This window comes from Periophthalmus magnuspinnatus, chromosome 9 (assembly GCF_009829125.3).
Source record: "Periophthalmus magnuspinnatus isolate fPerMag1 chromosome 9, fPerMag1.2.pri, whole genome shotgun sequence".
Lineage (NCBI taxonomy): Eukaryota > Metazoa > Chordata > Actinopteri > Gobiiformes > Gobiidae > Periophthalmus > Periophthalmus magnuspinnatus.
Window position 1 is genome coordinate 22,433,989 of NC_047134.1, and position 12,379 is coordinate 22,446,367.

Sequence of the window (12,379 nt, forward strand, 5' to 3'; positions counted from 1 at the left end):
TTAAGTCTGAGAATGGATTTATAAAAAGGAGATAAATGATGTCTATGGCCCCCATTCCTGTTCAAGAGGGATTGACTTTTCCTAACAGAAATCTATCTCCATTTTTTTTTTTCCTTTGGCTAAGATCTGTACCTCACTATCTTCAAAAGAGTGGTTAGTGGCTTTGAGATGGAGATGTACAGCAGTCTGGGGTCCAGAGCTGCTCTCATGACAGAGAGATGGGTGAACCAGTATCTGTCTTCTGACTCGGGCACAATTCACACTTAGTGTAGTTCAATAGATCTAGATATCAAATAGAAACTGTAAGCAAATAGGTGTGTTAGTTTGAGTGTAGTTAGCTCCTCCCTTCGGGCAGATATAAGCAGAGTCCCACCAGCAATCTGATCAGAACTGAAGCCCCGCCCATGGGTGAGTGGCAAAACATCTTCACTCTAAAACTGAGACAGAAAGAGAGACAGAAAGGGAGACAGAGACAGAAAGAGAGAGATGTAGATGGAAAGAGAGAAACAGACAGAGTGAGAGAGAGAAACGGAGTGAGAGGGGGCAGAGGGGAAGACGGACAGAGTGGACAAGAGTGGAGAAGAGAGGAATAAAGAGGAGAGGGATGGATATAGAAGGACATAGTCAAGGGGGACAGAGAGGAGAGAGAGAAAAAACTAGAAGGAGAGCAAGGATGGATAGAGAGGAGGGACGCAGATGAGGGGACAGGAGCTCCCACTGCTCTGCTGCTGGCCACAGTTAAGGATGGGAGCGTCCCACAGTGTAGTGGAGATGTCCTCTGGGGACATCTGTGTGTCTGAGGGGACTGTGGTGTTGCGAGGATGTGTCTCTTCCCTGGGGACAGCTACGTCTTCAGGTATGTCTCTGTCTCACTGGACACAGCAGCATTTTCTCCCCTGTGGCTTCTGTGTCATGTGTATACTGTACGTACTGCATGCTGGTGTTGTCACAATACTAAAATTTCAAACTCGATTTTGATACTATGGAATAGACTCGATACTCAATACTGATTCTAATACCATGAAGATAAAAAAAAAACAAAAAAACATACTTTTTATTTAGACAGTAAAATGTGATTTCAACATTAAATCATAGTACTTTCTTTCATATTACCATGTGGCCTTATATCTGTGATTCATATGGTCCATGGGCGTATGCTAGACTATGTGGTCTTCTACTTGTTTTGATACAGTGCAGGATCATTTTAAAGCTAATCAGAAAAGGTTAATTTCTGTCTGTGAATGTGATTTTTTTTTTTTTTTTATGTATTCATTTTTGTATTGATACCTGCTCAAAAGTGTTTCTAGTTTCAATGCTAGTTTTAGTATTGATTAGTATCCAATTTGCAGTACTTTTGACAACCCTACTGCGTGCTATGCTTAATCAACAATCAATCATTTTATGTCAGCATCAATTCATTCACTGTTCATTTGGGATAATTATATCTCTTCATTTGGAGACTTTTTTTTATCCACTGGCATTGTTACCACTCGCAGACTAACTTTCCCATAGAGACCCTTGATAGTACAGTTTAAGTATCTGGCAGCACCGCACAGCCAGGCGATGCCATGTAATAACATAGCTGTGATCTGGCAGAGGTACAAGTATGATCAGGATATGAGATGTCTCACCACCGTAAAAGCATTGGAGTCTGTAGACTTTTGGCAGGAGCTGCTGGCACAGGGCCAGCTCTCCTCTGGGACAGACTCACGAGTGGCAGTCTATGTGGTCCACTCCTGTGCATTACATCACCACCCTCTGCGCCCCGATCGCCTCCCATTGGCTGATGGGCTGTGGCTGTTACAGGCTGTCCTCAGAGTGGGTGGGGTCACAGTGGAGGACAGTTTTTATGGTAGACTAGCATCCTGCAGTTTTATCATTGGAGTAATTGCAAGTACAAGTGTGCAGTGTGTCTGAGGGATATTAAAGTGCATAGGGTTAGGTTAGACAGGTTAACATAATTTATTTAAGATGTTGCTAAAATCTTGCTCAGTTTCTTATAGTTTTTTCGTATTAGTCAAGTTTATAATTTCACTTCCTGATTGGATACAGGCAGCAGATCTGACATAGAGGCAATTCCATAACTGCTACTTTGCAACCATAATGTTTGCAAAGGTTAAAACGTATCTAAAAGTACACAATAGTAAAATAATAGAGTTTAAAAATAATAAAGTTTAAATTGTCAGAAAAATGCCTTCTTTGTTCATAAATTGCATTTTGGATGAAATTTCCATGTTGATAGAGGGATTCTGTTTAACAACTCACTGCAACTCACAAACTGTTGCTTAATTGATGTAAAGCTATAATACATATTTACCACAGGTACTATCCCACCAAACCAAGTCAGAATCAAGTCAGAAATATGAAAACCTGTTACCTACTCTTAAACAACCCCTCTATGAACACTACAACTTAAACTATTTGAGAGCCTTGCTTCTGTCAGTGTCCCTTGGGGCAGCTGTGGCTACAGCAGTAGATTACCCTCAGTATTACCATAGACATTACCATCACCAAAATGCATCCATCAGAAAACTGGAATAGGGTTATTCTCGTGCATTTACAGGTTGTCTCTAGATTGTCTCTATACAGTAATCAAGCCATTATACTTCTTGACCTATCCTTGGTGAAAAGATAATTGAACCAGGGGAGAAATGTGCTGTTGATCTTTCAGCTTTAAAAGTCCTGTGATGGTGAATAGAGTATTATAGTGTGTGTGCTCTTCTGACTCTTTTAGACATGGGCCATAGACCCTGAGTTATCTACTGAGGATAGTGCTCCTGGCTGAGATTATTATGAATCCCAAGCACCCAGGAGTACAGAAGGGGATGGAGAAGCCCAAGAGAGCCCCAAACCCCAAAGTGGCTGTAGCACTCAAGGGGAAGATACATCGTCTAATGCAAGGTTCCAGTCTCCATGACACCCCTGACAACCAGCTCTTTCACCCTGCTTCAGAAGAGGACTGGGACACCCATGGAGGACCTTATCCCAGCTCAGAGGCCTGCTCCTCAGGAAGTCACACCAGCACAGAGCCTGTCTGTGTGGGTGAGGTGGAGCTCAACAGAGAGGGGTGCATTAAAATCCCCTGCTCTCTGCGGGACAAACGCTCTCGTGGGCCAGCTAAAGTCAAACACATTTCATTTGAGGGAGAGATCGAAGAGATCTCTGACCCAGAACATTCCACTCCCCATTACAGACCAATTCGAGCAGAACCCCGGCCTCAGCGGCAGAAGAGGCCGCACTCTGCCGGGAACTACCTGGACTACTCTCAGGAGGACTCCAGTGTGCTCATCGAGAACATCCTGAAGGAGCTTAGAGGCATCAACAAGATCCAGGAGGAGCTGTGGGACCTGCGGCTGCACCTGACCTCAGTGCGCGGCTCGGTGGAGGAGGTGTCCTCCTGTGTGGACGCCATGTTGTTGGAGATTGAGGGCATGCGGTCAGACAGCAAGCCCCGTCCAGCAGTGTCCAGGAGAACTAAGGGAAGGAGCAGAGACGCACTGCGCAGGAGGCCTGTTAGTGCTCATGCTTCTTTGGCTTCAAAGTCCGAAGACACTGGGGTCTTTCCTCCAGATGTCTTAGCAGGTGCCATGACACGTAAAGAAGGCTTTAGTTCTCTGGAGCTAATGGACCCTCAAGACTATCCCAGCCCCAGCTCATTGTCCTCTCGCTATAGCTCCAAGTCTGAGTCCGACCTAGAGGCGGAGGCCTGTTGGGACCTCAGGGGCAAAGGTGGACAACATCCCTGGATGTGGGCTCAGCCTCCACCGAGTGCCCAGGGAGTTGACATAAGGCAGGGCTATTTGACTGAAGAATATGAGGTGTATGGCTATGAGCAGGTCTGTGACTGCTGTGGAGGTGCATCGGCCCAGGGTCACTCCACAAACAGACAGGACTACACAATGTCACCAGATGATTCCACACAGGTTTATTCTGGTAAATATCACAGCCCACGTTCTGCTAGAGGAGGAAAACCTATTCAAAGTCAAAAACAAAGATCTCGAGCCTCCTCAAAGGAGCATCTGAAAGGTCTCAATGTTCAAACCTCAAGAAAACCTGGCTACAGCTCTGAGGGGGGTCAGGAGGCAGAGTTCTATAGACAGTCCAGAGAAGTGCAGCACACTTCAGACAGTGACCTGCTCAAACATCAGCGTGGAACTCACTTCTTCTCTGGACAACAGGACAGGTACAATGGCAGCCACAGTCTAGACGATCAAACGCTGGACTTTGTAGCAGATCTTTACTCAGAGCAGAAAGGAAGAGTAGGTTTTACATATGACCGTTTTCATACAGGGTATGACCCCAGTTTAGGGTGTGACCAGTGTCAACCAGGAGAAAGAGCCCATTCTGACTCTGCAAGGCAGCAAAGTGTTCAAGACACGCTTGAACAAACAAATGGCAACTTTTCACTGGCCTCTCCAGACAACTCCACTCTCTTTATCACTGACAACATGTGTGAGGACCTTAAAGGGATTTATCCCAAAGGGTCCTGGAGCCCTGAGAATGTGTCTGTGCACGGGGTGGCAGAAGGTCCTCCAGAGCCGACCCCTTCACACAAAGGGCCAGAAGGCCCTGAGACCAGCGTGGAGGACACTGTTCAGCTGAGCTTTCAGGAGGTTCTGCTGCTGAAGAAGGAAAGCAGACGCCTTACCAGTGTGTCCTTGTTCACCTTTTCAGAGACTGGTCTGGAGACAGGTATAACTCAACCACACTACCAGGGTCAAGTCTTGGGGCTGGCCAGGGGTTGCACAGGACACTCTTGTAAAAGGTTCAATTAACTTTTTCTTATGCGTATCAAATAACCAAACTATACAATGTAAGATGGTAACAATAATACATATATCTAAGCTTGACTAATTTACCCAATAGTTGATATCTGACAAAAAAAACACCTGAACTTAGTTAAATAAATGTATAACCTGTTAGAAAATGCCCTTCTCAGTTGTGGATGGAATTCTCTTCCATATGAAATCTCTTTACTTATATCATATGCGTTTTCGAAGTCTTCCTGTCATTTTCCACATTTCTTTGCTCTTTGTGAAGAAAGTCAGTCTTCAGCACTGTTGAATCCTTCTGCCATCTGGCATTTAGCAAAGAGAAATAATTTTGGTGATCCTAATTGACCTAAAATGGTAAAAGTTTAGTCTGATTTCATGTCAGACAGTGAGAAAAAAAAAGTGTATGTGTTTTTATATAGTGCATGTAAACTTCTGTTTCAACTGCATATGTTTTTGTATAATTACAATGGAATGCAAAAATATAATATCTTAGTGCTATAAGGATTGTCCCAAAAAAGATTATCGAGAGTTACATTTTTGCCATTGTCGTCCACCCGTAGCGGTGACTTATTTTTTTCTTATTTGGTTAAATCTCCAATATGAGAATGTGAGGAGGGATGTCTTCTTAATCTGGCTCATGGACACAGTGTGTTGCTCTGTTTCTTTTCCAGGCAGAAGTCTTCGTGGAGATCAGGTGCTTTTGTGGTTGTGTTTATATTCTTCCTTTGAAATCTATTTATCAAACATGGAGCATGATATCTTCCGGACACTGAATGAATGGGTCTGGAGTGGATATGTGTGGCACTAATACTGAAATTCAACCTTTTCTAATACAGTGCATGCTATAGATTTAAAAACTTCACATGTCTTCATTATATTACGTTGTGTCTCTTTGATTCTTTTAGAATGAAGATCAGGATGGACATCCTAACAAGCATCCTTGGATGAAAGCGAGGTCTGTCTGCTCCGCATGCTGTCTCCTGTTATGTTCTATGTCCACACTGACACTTTTGTGTATGCGTGTATGTGTGTCCGTGTGCATATGTGTGCAGAGGGAAGCTCTCGTTCGGGATTGACAGTACTCCGGAGATGCGCAGAGCCAGGACTGTTCCTCTAGTAAGCGTGGTGAGTGTGAGCAGCCTCTCTAGACTACCTACTCAAACAGCCATACCCTCCATCTGAAAGAAGTCATTATTTAGTCTGTATTTGTTATTCCCCTCGAATCCTATGCTAATTCAATTCAATTTAATTTTGTAAAGCTCAAAATCACAACAGCAGTTGCTTCTTAGGACTGAACACACCAATTGATATAACAACAGAAAGTTAGAAAATCAACAATGAAACAGACATTGGTCAGTAACAGAGCAAATGAATCAACATAAAACAAGCAAATGTCCCAGAACATCCCCTGTCCTTAGACTCTCCTTCTTGGCAAGGAAAAAAAAAACAGTGGAGAAAAAGAGAAACCTTGATAAGGACCACAGTGAAGGTGAGATCCATGCCCATAGATGGGCAGGCTGCAGATGTGTCCAAGACAAATCCAATTGCAGATAGAGTTCAAGACTGTAGGGCCAGAGCCCAGGACAGAGGGAGGCTTAACCACAGTAGGGGTGACCCTAGCCAGGTATTGGGTCATCCAACCAGGTCCATCTAGGGTCCAATCATCACCGAGTGGTCAGTGGCCAGGCATCTGAAACAGTTGCACTTCCCAGAAGGGAGTGGAACAGGGAACATGTGAATGGCAGTGGATGAACTGCAGGTGATCTGAATAGTGAATGTAGAGCCATGTGTTCGTTGTGAACACCACAGAATGAGTCTGGTGATGATTTAAGGACTTAAAGAAGGGTTATTTTACTGTTATAGGGTATTAACTGCTGGTTTGAAAATGGTATAGTTGCCAAAAAACAATGTATTAACATGTTTTATAAGTTTTCACTTTAGTTTTTGGCACTCTCTCCGTCTCTCTATTCACTTTGCTCCCCGTATTAAGTCATTCACAACACAGCTGTGTCTTCAGTAGTAGCTTACCATTAACATTACCATAAAAATTAACATCACCAAAATGCATACATCAGAAAATTGGAATAGGGTTACTCTCGTGCTTTTACAGGTTGTCTCTAAATTGATCATATACAAAAATCAAGCCACTAGGCTTCTTGACCTACCCTTGATGGAAAAATAATTAAGCTAGGGTAAAAATGTGCTGTTGATCTTTCAGCTTTAAAAGTCCTGTGATGGTGAATAGAGTATTATAGTTTGGGTGCTCTTCTGACTCTTAGACATGGACCATAGATCCTAACTGCACATCGCAGAAGGATTGTCAAGTTGCTGTGTATAGTTTTGTATCATACTTTTACATATTTATGGAGAATTTTCACATGAGAGAATGGGCTTGTGGGCTGAGCATTGCACAGAATCTTACAGCTAACCATAAGGAGGGAGGGCCCAGGAAACAACGCTAAAAGAGTAGTAAAATGGATGAAATATAAAATTTTTAGGCATGTTCTGGTGAGGGAATAACATTATAACATGGTAGAACTGAACATTGAACTGAACTGAAAAAATGTGAAAAGAGCACTTTTGAGTGCTCAGACAAGACTATTCTGGATTAATGGCCTAATGAAACAAGCATGAATGAAATAAAATGCAACTCGAGACATGCTTAAACTCAAAAAAGTAAAGTTTGCATAATGGGTATTAGTAAATACATAATCAATATGATGTGATCTTCAGTTATCTTGAACAATGTGACTTGTATGTGCTTCTAACTGAGTGTTGTGTCTACTCTCTCCCGCTGCCCCCTCAGGCCATGGTAAGTACACAGGCTCAGACTGGCATGAGAGTTGTTATTATCATTTATTCTGTATGCTTATCATAATATTTGTGCTTTGCATGAACTCATTTCTAATTTGGTTTAAACAGACATTGGACATATGTGCAGTTGTGCTTAATGTATTTTGTTGGAATAAGATTACATATCCCAGATCCCAATTGAACTGTAGGTGCTCGAGTGCATGGCCCAGTGCATAGGCTGGGTAGAGCTCATCTGTACATGAATCATTTGAATTCTCTCAGGACGGTAACTATGCAGAGAAGTGCATTTGATAATAAATCTATGATGGCGTCAGCATGTCCTCCAAGATGTCCTTCAGACATTGCCCTCTCCATACACATTCAACAGGCTTGCATACTGCTGAGGTCTGCATACTGCACCCATAGGTGTCTAAGCTCATGTCTGCATACTGCACCCATAGGTGTCTAAGCTCATGTCTGCATACTGCACCCATAGGTGTCTAAGTTCATGTCTTCTCTCTTCTGCCCCAGACGGTGATCCAGAGTAGGAGGGCGGCGCAATCCAGTCCGGCATCACTGAAGGACGAGGAACTGGTGGGTGTACTACAGTGTACATTTGACCTTTCATTTTATGTATTTAATTTTATTCAGTCTTATTTTTCTGGTCAAAAGGCTATTTTTAAGATGGCAAAACTCAGCACTGGTCTCTTTTAAAGTTGTGAAAAGCACCTGTATATTCATTGGGATAAATAATTAAGATGCTTGGAATGCATTAGGAAAGTGAGGTATAACTTTGAACCACTGCAAACTGTTTAAAATGAACTAGCTCTTTTTCTGCACTTTAAAGACCAAATGTATTGCTGTACCTGATATTTGCTGTCTTGAAAATATGAAAAAACAGAACTTGTTCATATGGTTTGCACTGTTCCAAGGTTATTCCTCACTTTCCCATTCTGAACAATGTACTTTTTCATCCCGATGAACTGTAAGCCTTTTTCTCAACTTTCAGAGGCCAGAGTAAAGCTATCAACAACTAGCATGTTAATCTCACACTTCCTGATTAGGTGCAAACAGTATACAGATTTTACAGACTTATTTTGACCTCAAGAGTTGCTTACACAATATATCTATACTGGGGCAAGACAAAGTTTGCTCAAATACATGGAAAAAAATCTGGTACAGGCCCTTTAAATAGAGATAATCTAGAGCTAATCGAACTACTGAAACTATTAATATCCTGAACTCCAGCCCTATGCTCTCTGGGCTTGCCCAGAGGTGGGTATTTACTCAGTTACAATTGACTGACTTTTTAATGAAAGTGTACTTTTCTTGCAGTATATTTTTAGTCCTACTTTAATAATATTTTTATTGAAGTAAGAGTACTCTCATACTTGCGTACAAGTTGTGGTTCCTATTCTCACTGTGAGTAAGTCTACAAGTGACAAAAGCTATGCTGACAGTATGAAATGATTTGAACACTTGTGTTTCTTGCACCACTCTTTCACATGTGATTTAGTTTGTCTCATTTTTGTGTCCATCCTTTGAAAATACCAGATTTTGTGCATTGTTCATTGTCCGTTCATTTTCATTAACTTTAAATTATAAAACTGATGTTACGTCCTGACAGTTACTCTTGTTGTGGAATTTCTAATAGTCAAAAAGCAGACCTTTGATTCAAGACAACAGAGAAGTTGTCTTGAATCAAAGGTCTGGTTTATTGAATCAATTGTGCACAATTGTCAAAGAGCTGTGTCCCTAACTGTGTCGTCTCGCCCTCAGCTGACAAATGTAAATAATACAGAGTATTTATACCACCAAAACAATCTTGCCAGTTTGGTCTAATCGAAGCGGCTTTGACGCCAGACACAAAAGGACATAACAACATAACAGATAGTATTATGAAGGTTAGGTCAAAATGATCCATAATAATACAAATAAAGATTTATGCTAAAGAATGCCATAACAATTCCCCCCTTTTGATTATAATAAATCCCATTTATTTTAATCAACTCAACTTAAATCTTTATTTCAAAATCACACATGGAGGAATATGAAAACATGTACCCAAAATCATCCCTGAATAAAACCTTTCAAAGAAAGAACACCTGATCAAAATAAAATCACAGGAATAACATAACTGCTGTATTCATACTGATTAGGGAACACATAGAAGAGAAAATAAAATACAACCTGAGTATCGATTTAAATTACATGCATCATTAAAGTTTTCTGTTTTTTTTTCTCTCGTTTCTCATTTTATTTTATTTTTTTCTAATCAAAGTGCTCAGCAGCCCACTCCATGCCCAAGCCGTTGCTGGACGCGTCCGCGCCGTCAGCCGCCACCCAGAACATGAAATGGAACTCACTGAGGTTGAAGTCTGCTCATCTGGAGCATAAGTTCTGTAATAAACGAGTCATCGTCAGAATCAGAAACATAATCGGGATCAGGTGGATACACAACAGCCTCAATGTCGTATTGATTTTGGACAAAATGGGAACTCACTATTTGACGCATAGCTTTTAACAGACAGGGGACCACACAGGAGCACAAGATCAAGATCATACCTACAATTATGGCCAGATTGATGAGAACATGTCAAACATTTAACCTTCAAGACCCCTACCCCTGAGAGAGGGAGTATCAGCATCAGGCTCAGGAGCCATATCAAAGCAAAACAATACCCATGGATGTACGATGGGAGATCAATGAGTCAGTTCCGATTACCACGAGGCCTCAGCACACGGTCAGTAGGTTCAGGAATGCGGAGTTGTGTCCGTGAACCAGGAGGTCTCCCTCGTGGCTTGCGTCCGCTGGGACCCGCCAAAGGGTCTGGTCCGGTCTCGGTGGTGGGGGCAGCGTTTGAGTCTACCCCTTGTTGCTCGGGAGCGGTGGTGCAGCCCTCGCCAGGGTCACACGATGGTTCCTCGAGTGGAGAAGGGACAACCCGACAATGTGAAGCGTGAATCCAGGTGCCCCGCTCTGCAACTTTCACTGCCGTGTCGGTGATGAGGAGAACCACGTAAGGTCCCACCCAGCGTTGCGAGTGCCAGTGTTTGCGTCTGGTTTCCTTGACCAGAACAGAATCTCCCACTCGGATATTGTGCAGTACAGCCTCAGCTGCCGTTGGCAGGGCAGCTTTAACCTGTACAGAAATCGAAGACAAAAGTGCATTAAGTTCCTTACAATATGCCAAAACATTGTCATCGCACAAGGAGCTGTGTGGAAGTTCCCTTGGAGGTGGGCCAAGACCAAGATTTGGGGGTCTTGCAAACAGTATTTCAAACGGACTCATGTTACATCGGGATCGCACCCTCATTCGCATATACATGAGAGCAAGAGGGAGAGCTTTGATCCATGAGAGTCCTGTGTCTTCACAGATTTTGGCAAGTTTGCGTTTCAATGTGCCATTTTCCCTTTCTACCATACCCGCAGATTCAGGGTGATAAGAAGTGTGTTTGCGGAGATCAATACCTAAAAATCGGCCCACCTCCTCAACTATCCTGGCCACAAAATGCGTCCCATTATCACTTGATATTTTTTCAGGAATGCCCCACCGTGGCACAATCTCAGTTATGAGTGCTTTAACCACGGCATGACTTGAAGCATGTTTTGCATGGGAACGCCTCGACATGTCGTGACCAGGCATCAACTAAAACCAAACAAAATCTCTTACCTTCACATGGAGTGAGTTCAATGAAATCCATTTGGATGTGTCCAAACGGTCGATTTGGTGGTGGGTGCGCTGCTTGCGGGATTGGTTTAGTCCTACCTGGATTGTGTGCCAAACAAATAGCACACGACTGACAAAACTTCTGCGCATAAGCACAGAAGCCCTTTGTGAACCAGTTTTGTGTGACCAGATCAACCATTGCCCCCTTTGAGGCGTGGTCACGACCATGAGACAGTACTGCCATGTGCCTGAAAAAGTGTTTGGGGAGGCAAGGCTTGTTGTCAGGGCCAAGCCAAATGCCCTGTCGCCTCACAGCCCCATGTTTAGTCCACAGGGCGATTTCAGATGGTGTTGTGAAACTCTGCATAGCTGATAAAGATGAAGGAATGTCAACATTAGTGGGTGAAGAGCCAAGACACAGAGAGTGTATTGCCTCAGACTGATAGGACGCAGCCTTCGCAGCTGCATCCGCTCGCCTGTTACCTAAAGAGACGGGGTCATTGGAGTTAGTGTGAGCGTGACATCTGCAGATAGCCACCTCCGAAGGCAACAGAATTGCCTCCAAGAGGTCAGCAACCTGGGAAGCATTCAAAATAGGTTTACCATCAGATTTCAAAAATTTGCGGTGTCTCCACAGACCCGCCCAATCATGACACACGCCAAAAGCATACCGTGAGTCAGTGTAGATGGTCACAGATTGTCCAGCTGCAAATTCACAAGCTTTAGTTAGTGCCACCAATTCTGCAGTCTGTGCAGAATAGTGTGAGGGCAGGGGTCCTGAAACCACTGTGTCATGGTCAGAACACACAGCAAATCCCACCCTATTTCTGCCGGTGTTCGTGTCACGGGATGCAGATCCATCTACATACAAAATCAAATCAGGGTTAGTTAAAGGCTCTTCCTGCAAATCAAAGCGAGAAGCACATACCAAATCTATCTCTGACACACAGCAGTGTGGCTCGCCATCCCCTTCAATGGGCAGCAGAGTTGCAGGGTTCAGTTGAGCACACCTTTTAACTTTGACATTTGGCAACTCCAAAAGAATGGTATTGTACCTCAACCAGCGAGCAGTGGACAAGTGAGAGGTTTTCTGTTCAAGCAAGATCAGAGAAACAGCATGTGGTACCAACAAAGTGAGAT

At 43.2% G+C, this 12,379-nt stretch overlaps 1 protein-coding gene across 1 annotated transcript in view; it reads left to right on the forward strand.

Moving 5' to 3' along the window:
• Positions 1–5,684: 5,684 nt before the first annotated feature.
• The window catches only part of LOC117376157 (protein unc-13 homolog B-like), a 45,090-nt gene continuing 38,395 nt past the window's right edge, over positions 5,685–12,379 (forward strand). The window contains exons 1-3 of the mRNA XM_055224266.1: positions 5,685–5,730; positions 5,828–5,900; positions 8,100–8,162. Of these exons, the coding sequence (XP_055080241.1) occupies positions 5,720–5,730; positions 5,828–5,900; positions 8,100–8,162 (147 nt within the window). The 5' untranslated portion in view covers positions 5,685–5,719. The remainder of the gene's footprint in view (positions 5,731–5,827; positions 5,901–8,099; positions 8,163–12,379) is intronic.